The sequence below is a fragment of the Catharus ustulatus genome, chromosome 4 (assembly GCF_009819885.2).
Source record: "Catharus ustulatus isolate bCatUst1 chromosome 4, bCatUst1.pri.v2, whole genome shotgun sequence".
NCBI lineage: Eukaryota > Metazoa > Chordata > Aves > Passeriformes > Turdidae > Catharus > Catharus ustulatus.
The window spans coordinates 69,463,864-69,491,517 of record NC_046224.1 but is presented as its reverse complement, the minus strand read 5'-3'; the positions used below and the strand labels follow the sequence as shown (position 1 = coordinate 69,491,517).

At 40.1% G+C, this 27,654-nt stretch overlaps 1 protein-coding gene across 1 annotated transcript; it reads left to right on the top strand.

Annotated features, from left to right (window-relative positions):
- Positions 1-2,391: 2,391 nt before the first annotated feature.
- ARFGAP3 (ADP ribosylation factor GTPase activating protein 3) lies at positions 2,392-27,569 on the top strand. Its single transcript, XM_033058181.1, has 16 exons — positions 2,392-2,535; positions 7,899-8,017; positions 8,496-8,568; positions 10,923-11,054; positions 12,451-12,537; positions 13,790-13,871; positions 14,163-14,219; positions 15,293-15,339; positions 16,313-16,458; positions 18,393-18,518; positions 18,948-19,070; positions 21,575-21,712; positions 22,386-22,509; positions 23,380-23,470; positions 25,870-25,991; positions 26,641-27,569. Exons 1-16 carry the CDS (start codon positions 2,467-2,469, stop codon positions 26,656-26,658), a joined length of 1,554 nt encoding a protein of 517 aa, XP_032914072.1. The 5' UTR covers positions 2,392-2,466; the 3' UTR covers positions 26,659-27,569.
- The last annotated feature ends 85 nt before the right edge of the window (positions 27,570-27,654 follow it).

The window sequence follows — 27,654 nt, the reverse complement described above, 5'->3', positions numbered from 1 at the left end:
CTATATCAGTGCATGTATCAAGACATGGGCTCAAGCTCCTGCATCAAAAGGTGGATTTGGGCCTAGGTTAGGTGGAGACATACTTTTAGTTCACATCTGACTTGATTCTGCATTGATGTGGAATACAGATAAGCTTTTGGATTACATGCCAGTACAAAAACTCATGGACAAAACATGGAATGTGAAAGGTTGCACTGAGCTTTTTTATAAAGCCTGGGCTTTATAAACTTAATTTTTCTTCTGACAGCCTTTAGTTGGATTTGCATGAAAGGGATATTGAAGATTCAAGAAATGAAATATTGTTAGCAGGGAAGTCTCAGTTTCATCTCCTCATTGGCTTGAATTAAATTATTCTGCTGCACTTGTCCAGAAGAGCATCTCACAATATACTGCTTCTGTCTTGGGGTAGTAACTGATTTTTGTATTTGTTTGGGTTTTTTTTTTTTTTCCCACGTGTCATAGTTTCAGTTAAAACTGAGTCCCCACTAGAACTGAGGCACCTCAAGTTCAAATGCATTTGTTTGTAATTATGACCTTATTGTCTGATTTTATATTCTTTTTGGATCTTACCCATTTTCTTCTTTGTGACAGACTGCAGAGGATTTGCAGACCCAGAGTAGTAGGAGTCTGTAGAGCAAATATTTCTAGAATATTTCTTGTAATCAAAAGTTACCTGTACTTCAGATGTTGCTGCTGTTGGGAATGTACCCCATCTTTATAATATATTTATGCACAGAAATCAATAAAGGGATTCAGTAAAGCACTTTTGTTTTGGTTGGTTGGTTTGTTTTCCTCCAGTTTTCTATTAGTCAGACTAGAGGAAAAATAACATTTAGGATATGTATGAGTGTCAGTTTTTGTGGGGTAGCCTGTTTATGGCACACCTGTTCCATAGATCTTGCTACTTACCCTTTTTTTTTTTCAGACTTACCCTTGCCCTCCCATCTTCAAGATAAAAAGGTAGCACATAAAACCCAAAAAACCAGAAATTAGACTCAAGACAAAATCATGAGACTGGACTGGATTTGGTAATATTAGAATATTAGAAGTACAAGATGGGCAGTAGAAGACAGTGCAAGGTCAGGGTAACATAAGACAACCAGTGAGGTGTCAGAAGCAAATATGCCAATATTACTTTAAATAATCTTACAATTTTTAATAGTTGAATACAACTCTGTCTCAGAGTTGTAGGAAGAGGAAGGCTACATGGCTGGTATTTCCAGGGAGGTCCATTTCTTTTACTCTTCAGCTTGCAAATGTCTTCAGCCACAGCCTCACATGTCCCCCGGGTCATACACCCCTCAGATTTCTGCAGTGTGTGAAGGGGGAAAACTTAATTGATTTTATGATAATTTCCTGGACATTGGCTCTGTAGCCTATTCCTTTGTGAAGTATAAGGAGAGACAGGAAAAAAAGACTTTTATTGTTTAAAAAAATAATAAACATCTTTATGTCAGGCCTCCTAGCTCAGTCACAAAATTTCTTAGAGGTCTGAGAGAGGCTGATTCCCATCCTCACATCATGTGGGATCTGGGCAGGCTGGATAAATGGGGTGAGAGCGAAGGAGTGAGGCTCAACAAGACTCAGTTTTGGTCCTGCCCTTGGGTCGCAACAACCCCCAGCAGCTCAGGCTGGGCAAGAGTGGCTGGGAAGAGCCCAGCAGGAAAGGGCTGGGCCAATGGCCCCTGGGCTGGGTCAGCAGTGGTGTGGGCAGCAGGACCAGGGCAGTGTCTGTCCATCCATGCCCCTGCCCTGGGCACCGGTGAGGCCTCACCCCAAGTGCTGTGTCCTTCTGGGCCTGTCACTGGAGATGGACATTGAGGGGCTGGAGCTGTCCAGACAATGGAAGGGAGCTGGGCAAGGGGCTGGAGCACAGGTCTGATGAGGAGGGGCTGAGGGAGCTGGGGCTGTTTAACCTGGAGGAAAAGAGGCTCAGGGTGGCCCCATTGCCCTGCACACCTCCCTGACAGGAGGGGACAGCCAGGTGGGGGTCAGGCTCTGTTCCCCGGGAACAGGGGCAGGACGCGGGCTGAGCTGTACCAGCGAAGGTTTCGTTTGGACAGAAGGTGGATTTTTTTTTCACGCAAAGGGTGATTAGATATCAGAACGGGCTGCCCCGGTGGAGCCCCCACCCCGGGAGCTGCCAGCAGGATGCACGTGGCGCTCGGTGCCACGGTGGCGAGCGCTCAAAGGTTGGGCTCGCCCATCTCCGAGCTGCCGTGACTCTGTGCAGAGCCCAGGCGGTGGCCGCGGGTCCCCCACCACCGCCAGCAGCCCGGGGCCGCCTCGCAGCGCTCCCGTCTCCGCGGTAACCGGGCGGGGCCGCGCCGCCCCTCGGCGCCAGGCGCGGGGCCGGGCCGGGCCCGGCGGGCGGAGCGTCCCGGAGCGGCGGCGCGGGCAGCCCCGGCAGCCCCGGCCCTTCTCCCTCGCGGCTCTCCCGGCAGCCCTGCCGGTTCTCCCGGCGCCATGTGCGAGCCCAGCAAGCAGGACATCGCCGCCATCTTCAAGCGGCTCCGCTCCGTGCCCACCAACAAGGTAAGGGGCCGGGCCGGGCCGGGCGGCGGGCAGCGCTCCGCCGCGGTGACACGTCGCACAGCGGCGGGGCGGGGGAGGCGCGGGGCCCGCGGCCCGGGACAGCGCCGAAAGGCCCCGGGGAGCCCGGCCCGGCAGCGGGGGAGCTTTTCCCTGCTGGCCCCGTCCCTCCGGCCGGCATTCCGCATCCCGAAGGGATGAGCCCTTGGGAAGGGAGGTGCGATGCCTCGCTCCGCTTCGAGGGCATAAACGCGTTCCAAGCAGCTGCAACGTAGGGTTGAGTGTGTGTTGCCTCTTTTTTTTTTTTTTTTTTTTTTTTTTTCGTTCCTCCTGTGGCACAGTGGTAAAAGTTTGTCGTTTTTGAATCCTGTCCGGTGCTCGGGTGGGTTTTTCGGCGGTGTGAGGGTGTTCCTGTGGTTCCTTTGCGTGGGGAGCTGTGGGCTGGCCAGGTGTGGGCACAAGTGCCTTGAGCTGCTGTTTGTGTTGGCTTTGCGATGTGCCTGGGAACGAACACACGTGAGATGTACACCCACCAGGAAACTTCGGATTAGCATTGCAAGGAACACGTTGGGTTTGTTTTCTGGGAAGAGGAATCCGGATGTCTGTCTGTGGTCCAAAATTGACTTCCACTCTTTGAACGCAGTTCATTAAGACTGTACCGAGCTCAGAGGTGAACATTCAGTTTCTAACAGAAGTATTCCTGAAACTTGCCTTTGCAATGGGATACAAAGTTTGTTAAGGAAAGGTCCTAGTCCCAACAACGGGCGTGAGAGATCTCTTACAAGCTCCTGAAATTCATTGGCACTCTACCTCAAAATTGAGTAGTTCAGGGCTACTGTGATGCTTTTTCTGTGTTGGGATCACAGGAGAATCAGAAATTAGTGCCCTGCCTGGCAAGTGTGGAGTGCCCCGAGCAGCTCCCCTGTGCTGAGCTCCTGGTTCCTGTGTAGATTTAATCCCATGGATGTGCTGCCTGTGGTTGCTCAGGTGTATCTGATCCCCATGTCAGATGGCACACAGAAATTCAGTGTTGACATAGCAATGTTAGCACAATGTGTGCTACCAGGGACAAAGAAGTGGCTCAGGCACAGAGAACTCGATAACAATGCAGTGATTCCCGGTCTGGTTGACCTAAGAAGGCACAGAAGGAGAGTGGAAAACAGCAGCTAAGATCTCCCAACTCTCCCATGCCCATCTGTCTGTTCTCCTGGAGTAAAAGTTGTTTCTTCCATCAGTTTCTCCTCTCCTGTTTGTTTCCTCTCTGTATGTTTCTTCTGTTTGTTTCCTTTCTGTTGTGTTCTTCTTAAGCAGTGTGTTCCTTTTATTTGTAAGTATTTTTTTTTGTGTTGGGGAAGAAAGACATGGGAAAGTGCAAATATTGAAAAGGGTTCTGGATTAAAAGTTTAACTGTGCAGTTTATGGAAGAATTGCCTGCTCTAGTCAGGCTTGTGCATTTACACTGTTCTGGGTGCTCTGCAGTAGTTCTTAGTGCACGTGAACTTCTCATTTAAATAAACATGCAGTTTAATTTGTGGGTTAGAGTGTGTTGAAAGCGATGTTTTAATAATTGGCTTGAAATTAACATCAGTAATTTGGTGCTAGTTCTCTTTATGATGAAGTTGTGAGTTCTTGGTGTCTTTGGCTGTTCCATAATGTGGAGCTGCCTGATGACAGCAGACTGGTGATCAGCTGCCTGATGACTTAACAAACGTGTTACAGGTATTAAATAGAATGTATTTTGTACCCATAAAAATGTTCATAGTCCTTAAGCTACTTGATATTGATAACCTGAGTGTTTTGAGCTTTACAGCTCAGCTCAGCTTTTTTCATGACTTGCACACTCAGGCTGTGCTAAAAGTCTCTTATTCTGTCATAGATCTGTTCCTCTGAAAATGTTTTTTCATTCTTTTCCACCTGGTTGTTTTCTTTGGTTGATGATGGTGTTCCTGTCTCTGCTTGGACTCCCAGTGTGTGTTGTGCTGGTGATTTATCAGTAGCTGAGTTCTGTTATTGCAGCGTGTTGGGTGTGGTTTGTGTTTGTGTTGGGTTTTGCCCCAGATTGACTCTGCTATCTTGTGTCCTTTAAGTCATTTTGAGATGATGGCACTTCCAAAACAAGCAGTCCTCTTGCCTTCCTGTGGCCCTCACTGCAGTTCCCTCCCTTCCGGTGGCATTCCCGGCCAGGTGCTGTGCTCTGAGTTGTCCCTACCTTTGCTCTGAGTCCAGAGCCGCTTCCCAGCGGGATCAGCAGCTGGGATTATTAGTGCTGATGCAAGGGAAGAAGGAAAGCGTATCTGGGGACAGTGGCTGGTGACTAAGAGGAGCTGTTTGGGTTTAGATCACCTAGGCTGAGTGTGGCACTGCTTCCTGATTGCAACTGGGTTAGTGTGGCTGCACAGCCTGGGAATGGCGAGGTGTGGATGTGCCCTGGGCTGGAGCCCCGTTCCAGGGGAGCTCCAGAGTGCAGGGGCTGGAAGTCTCTGTGTAAGCCTGACCTCGGGGTGAGTGCTCTTGCTGAACCCACTCACCTCTTCTCCTCTTGCCAAAAATAGCATTTCTGTCAGCTGTTTATTACTGCATTTCCATAGCCAATGTCAATATTTTATTTATCTATTAATGTAGGTGTTTTGTGCAAGGTGGGTGTTGTATGATTTATTGACTGTTATACCCAAATCTGTGTTTGCTCTTGTACAAACATCCAGTTGGGTCTTTGGCTGGTTTATTCCAAAGTGACTCTTACTGAATCTACACTGTGAAGTGTTTCAACACAAAATAAACAAAAAGCATGCAAGTGTACTTTGAAAGCACTAGATTATTTAAGCATATCCTTCAAATATAATTTTAATAAATATTTTAATATTTTAGTTATACCTAAATTTGTACAGAAAATATAATTTGTTTTTAAAATGGAAACAATTTCATAGGGTGGCTGTGAAATTGATTTTAATTGCTTCCTCTTGATTCTTCTAAAAATTTATGTGGTGGGAAGCACTTTAAAAATTGAGAAAACTAAGCAAAATTATTCAAAATATTAATGAAACATGCATCTATTTCTGTTGCATAACATTGATGGAAATAGCAGTTCCTCCTTTGTTTTCAGAAGCAAATTGGATGTTCCTGTTGCATCTCAGTCCTGAAAGGTCCATTTTTCTGCCTGTGAATAATCTCCACAGGTGTCTGGTAGGGACTCCTGTGTGAGTGAAGCTGCTGAGCTGTGGCAGCCAGCTCCAAGGTGATGCAATTGACTTTAAAATGTTGAAATTACAAAGTGCTCCTAATTGGAGGAAAGGAAAGGGAAAGGAGGAGAATCTTCAGGTATATTTATGACTGAATTTTTAAAAACATGGGTTTTTTTCACCACCCACTCCAGATTCCTGTTTCCCATTTGTACTCCAGGGAGTTTCCACAAGACTTCCAGCCATAAGTCAGCTTTGCTGTCCTGTATCAGAAGTGAGACCAGGGTTGCTCTGTTGGCTTTGGTTGCAAGTAGAATCTTCTCCTTTTTTTTTTTGTCCCCATCCTTCTTTGGCCTTGTAAGGAAAAGCCTGAAATAGTCAATTTAAAATGAAGATGAGTCTCATGTTTTTTAAGGACCTGCTTCAAAGAATTTGGTTAAAAAAGAGCAAGTTCTGACTACTTAGGCTGTGTGTTTTCTTGGAACATGGCATACATAAACTCTTACTCATTGTTCTTTTTCCCCCTCTGTGCCGTTGTTCCTCCTGAGCTGGTTTCAGGTACTCACTCTGACCTCTCCTGTTGTCACCCATTCTGTGTTGCTTTCATTCCTGCTGTATGCCAGTGAATGTCCCATTTCCACACACAGCTGTGTGTGTTACCACTCGTTCCCTAACTGAAGCTCACCCTCAAAGTGTTCAGTTGTTGGAAGAGTTAATGCTGGATCTGCTGGTGAGCTGTGCTTGTGCCTGATGAATTTGAACTGCCCAAGCTAAATAGACCCACATGAACTGAGGAGTTTAGCTCAAACTGCTCCTGGGCATGTTCTTGAAATTAATTTGGGTAGATGATGAGTGACATGACTTGAGCCCAGACTCAGAGCTTGTTTGACTGTGTATGTACAAAAAAGTAGAGACAAAATTCTCTATCCAGGTTTACAGAGGGAGTTTCTGGCAAGAAGATTTCTTCATTTATTTTTATTTTGTTTTTCAACTTGGTAAGGAGGTGCTGGAAGCTCTGTGGCTTGTTTGTGTTGTTCCATATGTCCCCACTTGACTTGGAATAAACTTTATTTTCTATATCTGCGTATAACTTGAACTTCCATTGCTATCTGAGGATGCATTAAGTTTAGAGGAGGATGCTAAAGGATAAAGTTGCCAGTTGGAATGCTGTCAATTTGTGTGTAAAAGCTTATCTCTCTGTGGAGTTATTTCTTGTTAGGTGCCACTTTTGGATACTTTTACTGTAAAAATACTCTGCAGCCTTTGCAGATACCTCTGAAAAAGCATTGATCAGATAAAGTCCTGTCATACAGGAATAGGTGTGTACACATGGCATTAACTCAGAATAGCTGTTTCTGTTTAAAATTGTTGTGTTCCTTGCATTTGATAATTGATTTGTATCAGGTAAGTTTTTCTGGTTCTTGCTTTCCTTGGTCAAAGAAGCAGAAAACTCAGAATTGCTGAAAAAGGGCATGAAAGTCATGATCTGCCAACCTTCAAAGTGTATGAGACACACACAGGCACAGCTCTTGCTGTTCTGGCTGAATGTTAGAGGTCCAGTCTGGTGCAGAGGATAGGAAATTCTGGGTCTGTCCATGCAGTAATTGTGGACCTGGTTGCTTTTTAACCAGCGTGGCACAGACGCTGGAAAGGCTGATGTGGCAATTGGTGTGTGATGAATCATGCAAGTATCTGCAGGGGCTGCCCACATGAGCAGAGCTCAGAGGCCTTCTTCACACAGCTGGATTGCCATGGCTTGCCCTGAAGGTCAAGGTTTCAATATAGGAAAGTAGATAATGATGGCATTAGTCCTGCTGATAACCTTCTGGGGACTCACAGGTGCAGCATGAGGAGAGCCTGCCCTTGGGGAAATATTTCTTAACCAGTTTGCTATTCCAGCAGTGCTGCAAGCGCTGTGTTAAACGTGTGTTTGAACTAGGCTGATGTGGGTTCTCTGACCTGATTTCCCAACCTGTGTACAGTGGCTATTTTTGGGAATGGGGAGGCTGTAGCTGTGTGGGCAGATTGTGTAACTCCTCCTTAGATGTCTAAAATTAGGACACATGGAGTTGTCATGTCAACAAACACCCTAAGAATGAGTTAACGGAGTTGGATCACTGCAGGGGTCTTACATTGCCCTGTAATTAAGGCCTGGTTGTGCTCAAGTTACTGATGTTTGTTTGCTTTAAGGTGTGCTTTGACTGTGGAGCCAAGAACCCCAGCTGGGCAAGCATCACCTATGGAGTGTTTCTCTGTATTGATTGCTCAGGGACCCACCGGTCCCTTGGCGTTCACTTGAGTTTCATCCGGTAAGTATTGCTGTGTTCTGACAGCAAAATCCATCTTCCCATAGTTTTGTTTGTGCACAGACCTGCTCAGAGACAAAAACCCATTCTTCCCTCAGCTTCTGATTCAATCCTTCTTAGTGTTTGTGTTGGCTCTGCTGTATCTGACAGCTTCTTGGGAATTGTGTTCAGTTTGCCAGCTTTGCTTCCTGCAGCAGCGCATTGTGGTGGCACCTGAGTTCTGCCCTTCCAAGACAAATTATTCTGTGGTTCTGGTACTTGGGTAGAGCTCAGGCAGTCAGTGGTGCAATAAGTCTGCACCCTGAGCTTGTCCTACTCCAGGTGAATGTCCCAGCTGCTGACTCAGGGCCTTTTGGGGTCTGATAAATAACTACAGATCACAAAGAAAAAAAAAGTGGGGACGCAGACACTTGGTAAAAACGCCAGAAGCAGAGTGATTTTAAATAGCATTGGTGGTAACTAAAAGCTTTTTTGTGTTTAGGTCTACAGAACTGGATTCCAATTGGTCCTGGTTCCAGCTGAGATGCATGCAGGTTGGAGGAAATGCAAATGCTGTACGTATTCCCAAGTGTTTGCTTTGCGCACTGAAGCTTGGTAGGCTTGGAAAATGTTGTCTGTCCTTACTGCCTCTCTTCCTGGACTTATTTTTATTTTTCCAGTCCTTTTTCTTTGTTACAGCCCACCCCTCCCCATTTTTTAAGAATCCATTTGGATGCTGATTTTATCTTCCGTTCTTGCAACTTCTCAATTAGTCTGAAAATGGTTTTTTTTCTTAGAAGTCAGTGATGAACCTCACTGAAAAGGCCAGAATAGATTCCTTGTCAGGACATGTCTAATTTAGCAGCTGCTCAAAGGTGGCTTGTAAATCAAGCTCATGGCCTCTTCCTGTGACCATCATTCCTTCCATGGCTCATGAAAAAGCCATGCCAAACCCATGGAACTGCCAAAAGTCACCCTGGAGTCGAGGTCTGACTTTACCTGAAGATAAGACATGCTGCATTGTTGGAAGGGAACTAGCAGTGTCATGGTTTGGGCCAATTCATACTGGCTGTTCCTTTCAACTTGACTTTTATGTAATTACACAACTTGTTTGTAAATTCTGTTCTGTTGACAGTTGTCTTGTTCTCAGTCTCCCTTTTGGTATTCTTTTGTAAGCTCTTTGGCAATCTTTTCACAGCTTTTTTTCACAAATAACTGAGAGTGCTTCCTTAAGTTGGCCCACCCAGTGTGGGAACATGGAACTTCCAAAAGCAGTTTCTGCTTTTCTTCTAATTCCTGAATGCTTGTCACTTATATTTTTTTATTTGTGCTTTAAGAAGCTTCACCCAAACTTGCTTTCCATAGTCTTTTCCTTCACACTTTTAACCATCTTTCCTTAGGTCTTTAGGGTTTTACTAATTTTTTCCTGTTTACATACAAAAAATGCTGGGTTTGGGGTCATTGTTACTTATCTTCCACTTCTGTGTATTTCAAAGAAATATTTTTTTTAATTGGGCATGCAGCAAGTCACTATCTCAGTCTTACAGGTCTGAGCAGTTACATGGTGTCTTCTCCCTCTTCTGCCTGTCCTTGCAAAGTTATTCCTTTCCATGTTAGCACTGCTGTTATGTGAATGTCCTCATCAAGTTATGCCACTTAGTACATAAAAACCACAGTTCTGACTAATGACAAGAAGGAGATTTAATGTTAAGAATAGCTTCTTTTGTAGCCAAATGCTTGAAGGCTTTCATTAAATTATATCAGTTTTACTATGTAAAAAGGGTTTGAGGCAGTTGGAAAGAAGGGATGGCAAAGTCTGAAAAAATCTTCAGTTAATCTTAGAAAACCTATTAGCAGATGAATAACAATAAACCTTAATTGTTTATTTTATGGGGTTTTGTCTTCCTGCTTGGATGTCACTGTTTCCTATCATACATTGTACCAAGAGGTGCAATACACCCTCAGCAACTCCCCAAATACCTTAAATTCTCAATGGTCTGGTTTGGATTACTTCAGAAGATGAATACTCAAAACTTGAGAAAGCAGATTGGTAAATTGTCTGGAAATTTGAAGTAAAATTAACACTTTTAATGGCACTAAAAAGCCATTCCCTTTTGGTTCCAGTTAAATACCAAATCCCAGTTTTACTAACTATTGACTAGAAGCATTGCTAGATTAAAATCAATCATTTGTGTTCTGTAATTGCCTGATGATGCTGAATCCTGGATAACAGTGGTCCTGAGATGCCTGCTGTGCTTTAGATAGGTAGAAAATCTAAAGTGTCCTTAGATCCTTGTGCTTTCAGGTAAGATCTCTATGGTAAATGAATTAAGGTTTCTAAGAACCCCCTCTGACTACCAAGTTAATAGGTGTATATGTTTACTTGCAGAAATGCGCAATCTTCATTTATTCATTTTATTTAACACCTTTATGCCTGTATCTGGGCACAGAGATATGTGCATAAACGCCCCTTTCTCTTGAAGGAGGATCATTTTTGAACACTCATTTTGATGCTGTTAAACATACATTGATCTCCCCAACTTGACAGAGATGAATCCAAGCAATGTCTTTTAGAATATTAGGAATGTCCTGTGGGGCACAGCTACTGGCAATTAATTTTACCTCTTCCTTCCACTTAATCACTCAATTTCAGAACAAGGATTTTTTTTGTATGTAATGGAAGCTTGCATTTGTGTATGCTCTTAAAGCATCACACATGTTGGGTTTTTTTCTGTTTTATTCATATGTAAAGTACTCATCAGAGTGGAGTTCCCTTTGTACTTTGCAGATTACTTAGACTCCATCATTTAAAAGATTAAATTCAGGCAGAGGAGCACAGCAGTTTGCTGCATTGCAATATATTTTTGTGTCAAATGTCATTAGCTGTTAAGCCTGTTCCTCATAGCATTTTCTGTCTTCTGCTTCCCAGTCTGCATTTTTCCACCAACATGGGTGCACAACCAATGACACCAACGCCAAGTACAACAGCCGTGCTGCTCAGCTCTACAAGGAGAAGATCAAATCTCTTGCAACACAGGCCACAAGGAAGCATGGCACTGATGTGAGTAATGTGTGTCCTGAGGCCTGGAGAGTCCTGAAGAACTTCACCTTCTTTCCCTCTAAAGTCACTTGAAATTTAAGTTAATAATACAAAAGTTTATCAATGTTCAGATAACAAGGCCGTTTCTCCATGAACCGTGTAGTGGTTTTGTTTTTGCTTGTCTGAAATTGAATATTGAGAGGAGTACAGCATGAAAAATTGTAGTGGAATTAATTGCAGGCTGTGTGTGATTTAAGTGGGGTTTGTTTTCAACAGGTAAATAATGTATTTTTATTTTTTTCCCTACAAAACTTAATATTTGGTGTAGAACTTGCTGTTCTCCATCAGAAATGCTGAGGCAGTTCATGCAAGCTGTCAAAACATTGTTAGGTTGCTGACAGGAGTTAAGCAAAGTATCCAGAATTGATTTCTGAAGTGTTAGCTAAGCTTGACAACAGTTCTCTTCTCCATGCACAGAAAACATGTTTTGATTGTTTAATTCAGGTTGTTGATGTTTGTGACTGGTTCATTTGAAGTTCATCAGATGAGTGGAAATTAAAAACAAGAAGGCTTGATTTTTTTCTCTTAGCATGAAATTTAATGCATGATTCTTAATTTTTCATACTATGGACAATATGATTCACATCACTAGGTTCAGATAATATTTCTTTTGACTTAGTTAACAGTGTAAGATGTGAAATGTGTTCAGGTAAGTTCAATGTACTGCATGTATCTTAGGTTTATGGCAGGTTCCCCAAATGACTCTGTGAGGAACTCTGATTATCTTGCTTCAGTTATAGATTCCATCCAATTGTTTGGTATTAAATAATTGAAAAATCCACTAAATATTTAGTAAGTATTTTTAGCTGTGCACTACAAACTTAAGTGATTATGTGCTGTTTAAATTACTGAATTATTCAGATAATTGCATTTAGTACCAACCATACTTTCACCTATCACATGGCAAAAATTTCCTTTTCTGGTTTACTAATAGAGCTGGTTATTGAATGGTGAGGTGAGCTGGTTGTACCTTCACTGTCCATTCTGACAGAGGTCATTATTCCTGCATGGAGTAGGAAGAACCATGAGAAAAAATTTGCCTGTGGGTAATCTTGAGGTGCAAGTCACAGGTTGGAGTTGCAGCCCTGTGGCACTCTGGGGAGCCCAGCCCTGAGATCTGGCTTTGCTCAAAGTTCTTGGCTGATCCACCAGGAATACATGAAATATGTATGAATTTCATAAAAAAAGGAATGTCATCTGTTGGACATTGGATAAATTTGTAAGGAAAGAATATGGACAAAAAAAAATCAATACATTTTTAACCTGAAAACAGAGTATAGTCATTTTAAGATTAATGCATTGGAAAAAATAATGCATCCATGCAATTAACCTGTAAAATTCTGTCCCTTCATTTCAGCTGTGGATAGATGGGTGTGGAATGCCACCAGCATCACCTCAAAACAAAGAGGAGGAAGATTTTTTTGCATCCCATGTTTCTACCAAGGTACAAATTACCTGTCTAATTCTTGTTTGGTTTCTAAACACTTTGGTTGACTGTGAACCTTATGGTGAAGATTAAACCCTGAAAGAAAAACTTTATAGAGAAAAGGTAGGTCAGGGAGGTAATATGTATCTGCTTTTCCTTCTGTGAACCACTTTCTAAGATGATCATTTTAAATGACCCAAATAGTAGCTAAATGTGGAATGAAAATCTGTTTTTTTGTAGACATAACAATTCCACTTGGAGCCATGATTTCTTGCTTAGAAGTGATCTGATATAAATGTATTGTGTTGTACCTTGGGTTTTCAGTCAGCAAAGTGTAACAGTTCTTAAAACATTTGTTGTGACCCGGTCACAGACCTGCCTGGTTGAGGGGGATGCGTTTGAAGGGAGTGGGAGGATTGCTCACAATCAAAAATGAAATGTGTAGAAAACGGGAAGTGCAAGAGCTTCTAGTGGAGAAGGTGTGGTGATTATACGTGGTGGTTCTGGTTTAATTGGGTAGAGACATGAATTTTGTGTAGTGGTTTGGGTTGTTAATTTGAAAATTTGTGAGATAGGATTGGGATGAAGGCAAAACAGTCTTTAAGTGGTAAAAGGAAAATGTTATTATTAGAAATTATAAGAAAAAGAAAAAACTAAAACTTAGAATAGAACTTTTAGAATACTCTTTCTCTCTTCACACACTTACTTTTTTTCACACTGACAACGTACAGATTACTCTGAGTTAGTTTTCCTGAGATGTTTTATTTTTACATGTGTGTTTCACCAGAGACCCATAAACTTTCTCATTACTGTAACAATGTGTCAGTACTAAAATCCAACACTAATTAGTCCTTGTCAAGTCCAAAAAAAAAAATACCCAGGTCTTAAGAGGTAAAAATTTTTAAAAAATCTTTACAAACCACCAGAGTAAGTTAATCATCCATCATACAATAAATAAATTTAAAGCACACTTTAAATGCGTATTACTTTTTCTGATGGCAAATGTATGGTAAACAAAATTCCTGAGGCGGAAATAAAAGTGCTCAGGAGTAGATTGAAACCATCTTGTCTTTAGTAAAGGTGGTAGGCATTTCTTGTAATTTTAATAGCTGCCCTTCTGAGTACAGGTTTTAATCCTAAAAGTTGTAATTGTAAGAATTCAATGTTAATAAACCAGTGATGCTTAGGCAGTCCTTAGCTAAGTGCTCATATTTATTTGCTATATTCTATTTTCTGTACACTTTTGATTTTTTTTGGGTTTTTTTTTAAGGCAAAGGATACAGAGTGGATGTCACCAGAACCAGTTTCTCTCCAGCAGAAAAACTCAGAAAACATTCCAGAATCCTGTGAAGGTACAACTGGTTCTCTGTTAACAAGTTGCATTTTTCTGATATTCTCTTAGTTTAGTCTCTTTTTGCCCTGCTTTAATAGTTAATAATAATGCTTTAATAGTTAAATGACCTAACCATGATTAATAACACAAGAATTTGGGGTGCCTGCTGCTCTTTTAGTGACTGGGGAAAGCTGTGGTGGAAGTACCACATTGTGGTGTCTCTACCCTGAGTACAGTGAGATGTTTTGGTACTTCATGCATTCTGAAGAGCCTTCTGATATTCTAACCCTTGTTATTCCTTTTCTTTTAGGACCAGAACATGGACCAAGTGTTGATGGCCTTAGCACATCCCCACAGCCTGCATTAGGTAACGAGTGTAACCAGCAGAAAAGAGTAGCAAGTATAGGGGACCCAAATATCCCTTTGGACAGAGAATGTCTGCCTGGGAAGAGCTGTGGAAATAGATTTTGCTCCCTTTTCAGAAATTTGAACATAAAAACTTGGGCTGGAAAAATCCTGTGTTGATAATGCAATACCTTCAATGACCAGGCTCTCATACTTAACACTGAGCAGTTTATCAAACTGTGAGTAAGGAAAAAAAAACTGATGGAAGTAGAATAGAGTAAAATAGCTCAGTGATTTGTCACTGTGAGGCTTGCCTTGCAGGAGCAGGTTTCTGAGAACAAAGTGTTGATTCTCAACAGCACAGAGGTAGTAAAGAAGTGCTGTCTGTACTTTAGGCAGGTATGGTCTTCATCACTGTTTTTATTTGGTTATTTTAGAGCTGGAGACTACAAAAACTTCACTGGATGCACTTCCTGCTTTTCTCATTTGTGTCTTGAACATGTTCTCCTAAAACAAATGCTTTTCTTGGTTGGTTTGGACATCACAAGTTCTGTCTTAAGGGAAGAATCTCAGTTCTGTGTTTGCCCTTTTCCACACAAATTTGAGCTCAGGGTAGTTTTTTTGTGTGCACAGGCATCCAGTAGGAGCTGTTCATAATGCTTGTGATGTTCTAGTGATGCAGGTATGTTTTTTGTGTGCCACTGGTGGTGGATTTGAACACAGCCAGTGCCTTTCTAGACAGGAAAAAACTCATCTTGGAAGTGATACAAGGTCAGGTGGAGCTCAAGAATGATTCAGAAGATCAAGTTCTGCTTTCCTGTTCTGTTAACTTGCAGCAACCTACAACAGAGAAATGAGCTGCAATTTTCCTCCTATTGGATATTTTCAAGAGATGCCAATCAGAGGTAGCTCTCCACATTTTCTTGGAGATATTCACAGCTCTGTTCTGTAGCTCAGTTTAGTATCTCAGCCCCTCAGTGTAGAAAGACATGAAAATAAATGGCAAAAACTATTTTGATGTTATGGAATTTTTCTTCTGCAGTTCTGGAATTAATAAAAATTGTATGTTAACTAATGTACATTTAATCCTTGCAGAGAACACCACCTTCATAAAAAAGAAGCCAAATCAAGCTAAGAAGGGGGTAAGTGTATGCAAACAATGAGTATTCTTAACTGTTTTATGGGTCATTTATTTCAACACAGTTTACAGTCTTGCTTCTGCATGGGATTTTAGCACTTTCTTAGCATCTGTAAAAAGACATGAAGAGAATTGAGTGTCTCAGAATGATGTTTCAAGGCATAGGAAAACTGAGGAAAACAACCCTAAAAGTCACCCTAATGCCACCCAAATTGTGGGCTATCAGGGTGACAGCTTGTTGCAGGGAGTCACTCCTTTAAGTCTGGACCACTGTAGGACAGAAGATTTTAAAGGTTCATTGAAGCAGATAATATAGAATAAATCCTATTATTTTGTGCTCCCACTGGAAGACCCTAATACCCAAGAGGAATTTTTTATTCTGAGTGGTTTGTGCAGATCTGTTCCCTTCCAGTGAGAACAGTAGAAGTGGGTTGACAGGTGCAGGAACAGCTTGTGATCTGTGTGTGCATGGCCTGGAGCTTTTACAGGGAGACTTTAAAGCAATTAAAGGTACAGATAAATGCATTGTGAATCTTATTGTTGCTGCAGTGTTGCAGGTGAGGAATTAAACACAGAGGAGACCAAGAGCAGCAGTTTGAGGACCACTGTATCCATATTTGCAGTATTAAGTCTGATAATGGTTCCATTGCAGCAAAATTTACATTATTCCTAAACAACGAAAGAAGCCAAAATCATTCTACGTGTTATATTATTTGAGCCTGCCAATCTCTGAACAATTAAAACCTGATTACTTCCATTTTTCTGTGGGACTTCACTGCAAAGCTAACTAAATTTGTAAGAACAATTAGCAGGAGCAGAATTTTGAAGTCCAAAATATGGAAAGAAGTATTTTCTCTGCTCCTAATTGTCTTTGCTGTCTGCAAGGACTGCTCCCAGACAGGGTGTAGTGTTTGCTGAGGTGGTTGTCTCAGTTATAATATTGGACCTTCTGGTTTTTTGTTTTTCAATAATTCCAGCTTGGTGCTAAAAAAGGTGGTTTGGGAGCCCAAAAAGTGAGCAGCCAAAGCTTTAATGAGATTGAAAAACAAGCACAAGCTGTAGATAAAAGGAAGGAGCAAGAGGATCTTCACAGTAGTAAGAAAACTGAGAAGGAAGAGCCACTGTAAGTATGAATTAATTATACAATGATAAACCATGAAGCCTAATTTAATGAGCTAATGTACAGCATTTTAAATACTGCCATAGATTAGCATATGCCAATAAAACTTCAGTTCTCAAAAAAAAAGTCTGAACAGACATGGTTAAGATGAGCCAAGCAGAAATTCCCCCAGTGCCTTTTTTTGACTGTTAAATACATGTTTATACAGGTGATGAGGTAGTGTAGAAAATTAAGTATTTAGAAGACTCTTGGCTCTTGAATTTTTTTAATCTCATGCTAGTTACCTGGTTTATTTTGGTTTGGTGTAGTGACCTCAATACTATTGAAAACAGTTCTTCTAAGAGCATAGGAATATTCAGCATAACTTGTGCTTACTGGGTAAGAGCAGAGGAAGTTTAACTATGTCTCAAATTGCCTGATGAAGTTTTCAGCTGATTTATACTGAACTGCCTTCATTTTCACCAAAACCCTTTGAACAATTCTGTCTGAGGCCTTTAATCTTAATTAAAGGTCCATCTTAATAAATACTCAGCCCTAAATCTCAGAGGGTGCTGTTCCTGATTCCTTCCACATTCCTCTATGTGCTTTTGGTTTTTAGTATTTCCTTAGTTGTCACTAAAATTAGACTACTGAATAGTTGGTTAGTGTACACTTCTGTTACAGTTTAACATCCTGTCAGGTGCTAGAGAATCCTTCCTATAACCTTGCAGAAATGAGTGTTTTGGTTGCATTAAAAATGCCAGTCACAAGGGGATCATTTGAAGTGTTTTATCCACATCATGGTTCTTGGTGATTGCCAAAAACTACCAGTGGAGAGACACTGAATATCAACTAAATAATCAAAAAAAGGATTGCTCAAGTATTATTATTCTTTAGCAATATTGTCTTTGATTGTATAATTTAGTTTGGAAGGAAGTCTCAAGTAGTGTCTTGGGTTTTGTGTCAGAAATGTCTAAATGTAAAGATCCAAGCCAACTTTTATTAAAAGTTCTTCAACCTTTTTGCAGTAGCCAAAACCCTCTAAAAATGCTTGTAAACACAAGGGATGCACATACACTGAGTTTGTGGATCCAGTCCCAGTGGAGGCAAGAGAACTGCATTTCCTTGAGATTCTCATTTGGGAATTTTATCTGTAGGTGGCAGCAGATCCAAAATGAAAGGAAGGGTGAACTCTGCTAAAACTGCATTTGCTTCCAGCTAATTTGTGTGGTTTTAATTTTAAAAACTTGAGTAATAAGCTTTACTAAATTAATTCAATATTACTTTGTTATGTGGCAGGAGTGGAGGTGATTCTGTTGTAGAAGGAGGAAGAGATCTGAGATGTCAAACTTTAAATGTGATTTTAAATCTGTAGACAATTTCCTTCTGCTGTGCACTGACAAGAACAGATAGCTGAAATTACTTTTATGAACTTCATCAGTATTCCCATTTGTTTTAATCAACAGCAAATAAGATTTTGATGCTCATAAAATAGATTTCCTGTGAAGGGCAACTGATCTTACTGCTTAAAGTGCTGGGTAGATGTTAATCAGTTATTCCTTTCTGTTTTGCAGCACATCTACCAGCAGCATCCTGAATCTCATTTGCCTTTCTTCTTACAGTTCATTTGTACTTCATGATAATTGAGACATAGGAATTAAAATATTGCTGAGTTGCTCATTAAAATTAATGACAAATTTATCCCCTCTGACGTGACAAATTAAATTTAAGCAGTATTTATGCAATCAAAATGAAAAGCCTCAGTCTCTGCTGCACTGGAAAATATTAAGATGCTTTAGAGGTAAGGATAGAGACTTAGCTGGGCCCAGATGTGCCTGAAGGGAAGACATTATAAAATACAGTGCTACAATAAATATTGTTAATTTTCTACTAATATTCCTGGGTTTATCATTCAGTGTAGCATTGGACATTTCTCTGGTAACTGTATTTTTCTCCAGAGTATCATCCCTAAGGCTGGCCTACAGAGATCTTGATATTAAAGCAAGAGAAGAAACCTTAAACCTCTCTGGTAAGAAGAAAACAGAACTGGAGAGGCTTGGCATGGGATTGGGCAGCAGCAGGAGGTATGTGAAGTTCTGGAAACTGTATTTGAAATACTCTGTGGTTTCATGCATTATCCCTCATTTTACTCAGGAAATGAAGAAATGGACTAGAGCGTGTTATGGAAACTTCAGCAGTATCAGCAAAAAAATCTTGTCCTTGTCAAGGGGAAGCTTGTGACAGATTTAAGTTCTAACCTGGCAGACAGAGGTCAACCTAGATTGTGTTTTCCAGCTGTCAGAGCAGGCTTTGTGTTCAGAAGTCCTGTCTCTACTTGAGAGAATGAGTTTTCCAAGTGTTTCCTTTATTTTAATTCCTCTTTCCTTAAATGTTTGTATAGCTTGGGCTTTCTCAGCAAGCTACAGAAACTAGATTTGGGGTTTGGTTTCTTTTTTCTTCTTTTAGGGTGTGAGTTTTGTCATGTCTTTACCTGCTTGTTTTCTTCCTGTCAGTAACATCTCTCACTCAGTCGCCTCAGATATGCAGACGATAGAGCAGGAAACACCTACAATTGCAAAGCCAAAGAAGAAGTACGTGGATGATGTGGAAGACTCTTACTTCTCTTCTAGCTCAAGGTATTCTGTAAAGCTTTGGATTTTGGGTGAGCCCAGAAGTATATGCAAGTTCCATAATAATATGTACAGTGATTTTGAAAGCTGAGGTGAAGGCAGTTTGAACCTGTGTACACACCCAGCATGTTTTCAGGGGACAGCTGAATCAGAAGAGTTGTGGAAGAGTTGGCTTTGCCTCAGGGTCAGATGGATTTGTGAAGGAGGGGAAGTAGCTTTGTTGGGAAAGTGGTCTGAACTCTGTGTTTGTAGATTTTATCTTGTCCAGAGTCTGGTCTCTGCTTGCACAGACAGTTGCCATATAAACTTGTATTTGCTTTATTCCAAATCCAGTGACTTTTTTTGTCAGAATGACTTGTGTTCATTCCTTTTTGCTTTCTTTCTTGTGCTATTATCTTCAAATTAAAAAAGCATTGAAGTCTGATATTGGATGCACTACAGTTGCATCATTCTCTGCATGCCAAATACAAAAACTTCAGTCTTTTTGAGATGTTGTGCTGGGTATGTTCCTATTTCAGAGACGTTTATGAATCTGGAAGTGAAAAATTATTGAAACATTTGTTATCAAAGGATAAATGCAATGCGCACTATAAAATATTGCTCTTGGGAGAAGAAAAATAATTAAATCTTTGAGGCACTAATTGCAATGAACCAGCTGTTTCTGGACTGAGAGATACAAACAGGTGTTGCTTTCATAAACTGCCTTTATTGGATCTGTGCCACAGCAGCATGAGACATTGTACCTAATTGCTTGTAGACAGGCAAAAGCACAAAGGCTTTTGTGTCACTATCTTGTAGTGCAGTGACTGCAGCAGAAATACAAATGTGGGTCCAAGGAAAGTGGCAGCAGTCTTGTAAAATAAAACACAACATTTCAGTGCTTGCCTTGTTTGTTCCCTGAAAAGAACTGTTACTGCTCTCAAATTATTCATCAGCTACCAGCAGGCAAAGGATGAATTATGGAGGAGGCTTTTTATTGTGCTGTGGTTCAATGGTTCAATGATTAGAGGATAAATTGTAACCTGGCTGTTCCCTACTCTTGTTCTGGATTGAGCTGGGAGGATCTAATTGGAGGTGGCACACAAGTTCATTCTCTTTAAAGAAAGAACAGTCAGATTTGGGCTTGTTAAGGGTGTTTATTTCAAGCTGTGACTTTGAAATAGTAGCTTTAGCATCATCTTAGTATATGTCCAAAAGCAAAATAATCATACTGCATATTAGAGTGCTGGTAAGTGAATTAAGCAAGGTAAAGGTCTCATGGTTTAGACATAAAATTGAAGCCTCTGAAAGTCCTGAATTTTGGTGTTTTGCTTTTGCTACAGTTAATGAAATCTTTATTCATGTCACAATGTAAAATTTTGTTTTCTGTTAAATGCAGTCTTTCTTTCTCTCCCCCTTCCCACATACTGAAGAAGTATTTTGCAAAGCTACAAAATGTTTGAGAGGAAAGATTAGAGAAAATAAACACTTTTACTCAAATCAGCTCATGCAGGCCCTGCCCAATGCCATGGTTTTGGTGGCCATTGTGAGACTGGAAAGCTTCAAATCCATTAAAACACTCTGTGCTTTGTATCATGAAATTTATAAAATTGCTGTGGTTTTTTTTTTGTCAGGGAAAAACAAGAAACCTGTTTTTCAGGAACCCCAGGAGAGAGGCTCCTGCTTTTTGTAGAAGTTCATTCCAGATCCATCCCTCATCTTTTTCATGCTCAGTGCTGTGACTTTGCTGGTGCAGGTGTCACATTTCTCATAAACTGCAGAAACAAGTGGCCTGACCATTCATAGTACAAACATGGAGAACTTTATTTTTTGAGAGGATTTTTCACAAAATACAGGTGCAAGCTTTAATATCCTATATTGTTCTACTGAATGGTTCCATTCTTTCTCCTATGCCCCTGTGGTTTTGATCATCTTTCTCCCTATCCTGGTCATAGCCAAACTTCAGGTAAATTTCTTCAAGCACAAAATCTTAATCTTTGGCATTTTAATAGGTTTTGGTGGTATATTTTTTTAAAATACTTTCCACGTATGCTGAGATATGTGTAGGTAATCAAAAGGGGAAAAGATCCAATAATATATCAGAATTGACAAACATGCTTCATTTTTTCCCCTTTATTTTGTTTTCCCTGTAGTTTTGATGTGCTTTTTAAGGCAAGAGAGGACTGCCTTATTAAATTCAGGCTCACCTTCAAGTGAGTCTTTAGCATTTAACTTTAATAAAATGTTCTGCAAAACTCACAAGTTCTTAATATATGGATTTTTTAAAATTACAGAACCAGAAATAAAGGCTTTCCTGCCTGCTCTGAGCTGTTGGATTCAACTGTACAAAGCTTCTAAAGCAATATTGTGAAATCCAGATTACTCAGTGACTGCTGTAATTTTGGTGAAAACATACTTGCTACTGTATACTTGTAGCAATCATTATCTAACAACAAATAAATATATTCCCACTTTTCAATAAATTAATAAAGTTCTGACTTTTCAATAGATTTTTCTTTGTTTTATTCTAGGTACTATGATTGCTCAGATTTGAGGAGCAGCACCTTCTCTAAATGGGATGACAATTCAGATGATTTTTGGAAGAAAGAAAATAATAGTAAAGACATTGATACATTGTTAACTTCAAAAAGCACAGGATTTTCAGACAGGTACACCAAGAAAACCAAACTGTTTTTTATCCAGAAAGCCCAAGTTTTAATGTGATTTGAGTCCTGGTCATTGTAGTGGGATTTTCTTCAGTCAGTGGAAGGAGAATTTGGCCAGAAATTCCATCAGCAGTCAAGAGATCTCTTGACTGAATTTCTTTTGCAAGCTGAATTTCCTCCTTACATTTTAAGCACTGTCTGTTGTGCTCAGAGCTGTTTGGTGCATGTACTGGAGGTAATTCCCACTTTCAGCAAAAGAGGAAGTAGACAAGAGATATGGGGACAAACTCAAATATTTGCCCTGTTCTGAGCACACACCTGCTTTGTTTAATGTGTGATGAATCAAAGGAAACCTTGTTAACAAATGAATGAGAATTTGGGGTGCTCAGTTCTGTGGATGGAGGTACTGCAGACACAAACAACAGGTGTGATTGTGATGATAAAAAACATCTTTTCTCTATAACAACTGTACTTTTGTCTTTGTAACCAAGTAGAAAATGTAAGAAAGTGGGGGGTGTGCTTGGTTAGTGTGTCTGCCTCTCTTCTTACTACTTTTAAATCATATTTTTCATTTACCTGTGCACTGTTTGAGCACTTCAGTGCTTCTTGTTTGATTCCTTTAATTCTGTGCATGAGGTTTCTCTCCCTGATGCAGTTGATTTTATTTTCCTTCCAGGCCTGCGTCTCGGCGTAAACCTGAATACGAACCTCCTGCAAACACAGATGAGGCACAGAAAAAATTTGGCAATGTCAAAGCCATTTCATCAGACATGTACTTTGGAAGGCAAGATCAGGCTGATGTAAGTGGGAAACAGTGATAAGTAGTTTTAAATGTTAAAATATTCTGTGACTACAAAAATGGTGTTCTTGTGAGTAAGAGAGAAGGCAATAAATCGTTAAAATTGGCAGAATTAGTGAGCTTATAGAATTCTGTCCCCTTGATTATTTCTTTGATAGAAATGTACAAATATCTGATCATTTAATTTTAAGGAATTGCAGTTGACCTCCATCATTCTTTCCTGATAGGAGTGGTAAACTGTGATTCAGCACTCCTGATTTTTGATAGAATCAGGCTTAATTTGTTCTAAATTCCCAAACTGATGCCAACAAACTGCTGCTGAAACATCTTCCTGCTGTGTGTTTGCTACATGAAAACATCATTAATGTTGTAAATTGTTCAGTGAATTGCATGGAGTAGAATCAACCTAGAAAAAAAAGAGATTAATGTTGTGCTGCATTTTGGAGGTGAAATTTTTAATGAGAAACTAGCAATGTAAATACTGAAAATAAAATTACTGTTTGCAGGGAACTTGGAAAAAGTTGACTTAAAAGTGTCATGTGGTTGGAAGGGTCAGCAGGATGTAAACTGCAGTGCTTCCCCCTCTGTTTCACATTTTTTAGTTGTTGTTTTTAATGGTTGCATAGCTTTTCAGCAGTTGTAGGGTAACTAAGAGAGAGTGGGACCTTTGGGGTTGCAATCATAAATGTCACTCTTGGGTAACTCAGAAATGAAATAGTGACAGAACCAGTGTAAGTGATGTGAAAACTGAAGCAGGCACAGCTTTCAGTGTGGTCCACTTCAGTTCTAAATGTCTGTAGTCTCTCAAATTATCTGACATGACCTCATAAGGTGGCAGCAAGCTGATAAAATCCTTTTTGTTCTTTTCCAGTATGAGGCAAGGTCTCGGCTAGAAAGGCTTTCTGGAAGCACATCCATAAGTTCAGCTGACTTGTTTGAAGACCAGAGAAGACAACAAACAGGTACATGTCAAACAGAGTGAGAAACTGGAGCATGTGGGGAATGCAGCCCTCACTCTGCTTCCAATCACAGCCATCATCACTGTGTTCTGCAGGCAAAATGCTAATAATCCAACAGGCACGGCAGGTGTAGTTGTTGTTTAAAAGTTAACCCCTTAAATTTCAGGGTCTCTATTTTTGATTCTGCAAGTTCAGTATTTTATACTGGGAGGGGTAAGTTGCAAATAACAGACTTTTAAATAATATTTATGAAAGGAAAATGAATACTTTCCAGTGAGGTAACACCTAAAAAGACTCTCAGGTAGGTTTTTTTGATCAGTTACCATAAGTAGCTCATTAGCTGTCATAGTAATAGTGGATTTAGGAAAAATCATTAATAAAATGTTAGTGGACTTGAAATTCTCATGTCATGTGTTGCATGGCATACCCATTCAGTGGGATATTTGCTTCTACCTCTGGCCTTGCAAAATTAAGGAGTATCTTCACTTGGATTGTCTGTTTCAAAGATTTCGTGGAGCGCCTCACTTTGGAGAGTGTAGTTCATCAAATCAGTAAGGGAGAAAGATTAGATTGAGTGAAAAGGAACCCCTTAGGGTATTGAAAATATCTCATGTTTTCTTTCCAACACTTCTTGGATTGTGCAATAATGTGTAGTGGAAAAGGTGGGAAATACTGAAATATTCTGTAGGCTTAATCAGCTGAGTTCATTCCTTAACTTTTGAAGAAATTGGAAAAGGAAGAGTTACTGAAGAACTTGAAATGAGTGAATAATTATTCAGATAAGCTGAAAAAACAAAACAGTGTGCAGCATCTGATTTTACTTTGGAAAGCTAGGAGGGAAAAACCCCAAAACATGTGACTGTTCAGTTTTGTTCCCCTGAAAGCAATTTTTGAATACACTGACTAGCAGAGAAATAACTCCTATTACCAGCTGCTTAAGTAAAACCAGGGTTTTGGAATTTGAAATGTGAAAAAAAAATTAAGGAGGGAAGGAGCTAACAAGCAGAAATCACAGTCAGTTGTTTTAGCCACTTGAAACAGCACTTGCAATATGGTGTCATAAATTCACAGTATACCAAATGTACAGAAACTTCCTTTCCTGCATGTCTCTGCTACACCCCTCACCCCAAAAACTGAGATCACTCTTCTTGGAGAAATGCCACTGCACTGACAGTTTGTCTGGTGTGGAATTAATGCCCAGACTCTCAATAGTTCAGTAAAATGAACAGAATCAGGACAATGTCAACAAAAACACCACTGTAGTTCTGGAGTCCTTGCTGGGATAAAACATCTTTGCATCTAAGGTTGTTTTTGTGAGCACTGGTGAGATGTCAGGGTAGAACAGTGTGGGGCTCCTTGCTTGTGTACAGAATGCTGTAGGGAGTGTTTTAACCAAAGAGGGGCCTGCAAGAAAAGGCCTTTTTGCATTATTTCAAAGCTGATGCTTATCAAAGTCAAGTGGCTTGGAGGTGCTGATTTGGAAGGAAACCACAAGAAAAAACAGTTGCTTTGCTGCCTTGTTTACAAGAACTTATTTAGCCCAACCAAATTTAACCAGCAAACGATGAGAGAATTCTTGTGGCTGAGAAGTGGTTAGAGCTTCTCAGGTTATTTATAGCTGCAGATGGTGTTTCTGTGACTGGTTTTAGTAACAAAAATGCCTGAGTGGAATAGATTGTAAAAAGACCAAATGGCAGCTCAGAAATAGGGAGATCTTGAAGATAATCTGTAAAGAGGATCTGTAATATCTGTAAACCATGCTGGGCTGAAGGAGTGGGGTTCTCTGAATGTGACAAAGCATCTGTGCTGCAAACCAGCCTCTTACCTTATTTATCTTTGATTTCTTTTACATTTAGACCTGCACTTTCCATAATAACAGCAGAGCTAATTCTGTCCAAAATATATGGACTTTAAGGAAGGCCAGATTGCCAGCATTGTTCTGGAGTTTTAAAACCTAATTTATTTACATTTCCTGTAATTTCTGTGGATTTTTCCAAGCCTCAGGTGTAGTAAGGCAAAATATAAGTGTTTATACAGCTTGGAAATCAGCCCTCTGCATGCACACAAATAGGGTTCATCACTTCAGCCACCTCTGAAATGCATTCATCTTTAAATTGCAAGGGTAACAGCTGTTGGGGATACAAAACAGGCTTGTCACAGGCTAGAAGCACAGAATTGGTCATCTGCTATCCCAGCATGAATTGCTTAGCTGGGAATACAGAGTGTAGAGGATGACACTTGGGTGCAATTATGAAAACCTGAAAACAATCCAAAGGAAGATGCATTTAAGATACTGAGATCTCTGTCTGGTGCTCCTAGTCATACATTGTACTTCAGGGAGGAGAAAAAAAGGTTGATTTTAATACAAAATTCTGTTTCTTCCATGCGTTTTCTCCTTTTAGGAAGCTACAACATTACCAATGTCTTGCCTTCAGCTCCTGATATAGCTCAGTTTAAACAAGGAGTGAAATCTGTGGCTGGAAAACTTTCTGTCCTTGCTAATGGAGTCATGACATCTATACAGGTGAGTAAAAATGTCACAATCTATTAACCATCACTTGAAGGCTTTCTGTAGGGATTTAGTACCATGGATCCTGCCACTGAGTTATCTTAAGAGAGGAAAGAATTAATTTGGTTTTAAGCTCTGTAGACCTCTCCAAGTAGATAGTAAATCTTTATAATTTAAAAAAATAAATCTCTATCTGCTAGCTCACCTTCATTAGGATATCCTTTCTCTTACAATTAAAACAAAAAAAAATCATGAAAGTTATTTGTTGTCACTCTATTTTTAAACTCATCACTGTTCCTAACTCAGGATGGAGTAGTTTGGTTGGAAGGGATCTGCAGTGATCATCCAGCCCAACTCCGGTGTTCTTGGGCTCTTTCACTAACCTTTAGTCCATGTTTTTGCACAAAATAAGCCATCCTGGCCTCAGTGTCCAGCATGGTTTGTGCTCCAGACACTTGGCAATTCCTCTGTGAGGTCACTGGGAGCTCTCAGGTTGATTATCCAGGAATTCAGCCCTTAATTCCAATTCTTGGAAGTGCTGGTCAGTTTTCTCAAAGTCTTGAAGAAGTCAGCTGCTCTTCATTGCACAAATGGAAGTAAAAGTGATTTCTTTCCGTGGGAAACCCACTCATACCTGGTTTGTGGTTTGTTTTTACTTTTCCAGGATCGATATGGTTCCTGAAGCTAAAGAAGGATTCTTCTTCAGGCACACAAGTAATCACTCTGCTGATTCAAATGAAGGTTGCCTTAAGACTGATGATGTTTTTACCTGTTTCTTAGTGCAGATTTCTGACTCAGCCTCTTCTTAGTGCTGTTTCATCTTAACAGAGCAGAAATCTTGCAGCAAATTGTTACATTGCATATATTTTTTCTTTTTTTTCTTCCTTTCCTGTTTTTATTTCTTAACAACCTTATTGTTAGATAAGCTGGGAGCTTTATTTCATTACTGGCTCTGTCTGTGAGGCAGGATGAGAAAGGTGGTGTTTAGTAGACTGTAGCAAAATACACATTTAAGTGAAACCTGTGCTTGCCAGGATGTAAAAGCTCTTAAAGTCATAAATTGATGTGCATTAAAATGGTGGGGAATTAGTGGTTTAAAACAGTATTCCAGCTAGAAGGTTCTGTGCTTAGATGTGAAGTGTGGAGAAGTCAAAATGTGGTAATGCTGAATAGTGGATTTCACCTTGTTGTGGGGACTGTCTATTTATTCCTAGTTCTGAAAGTTACAAAAAAAATTGCAATATAGAATCCTTAAGTGCTTTTAAAAATTCTGTATTGTGTAAAAATTGAAAAAAAAAAACCAACTTGAAATACACTAAGGGCCTAATAGAGTAGTTAATTAAATACTTGTTAAAATGTTTAGCACAATCTTAGATTTTTGATAAATTATAAATTACTGAATAAGGTAATAGTGGGGCTGTGTTTTAGACAGTCTAGAATTTATTGCTGATGACATCCTGCATAAAAATTATTATGACCTTAAAGAAAAAACTTTACAACCAAGAATGAATTCAAATTAATTCTGTTCTGTAATTTTCTTAATTCAAGTTTGTAAACTGCTGATATCTAATAAAAACAATTGATACAAACTCAGTTTTGAATTCAATTTCTATGTGTGGTCATCAGCATCCAGCTTTCTAATGCTGTCCCTCTGGTCTGCTCCACATCAATTTGTCCC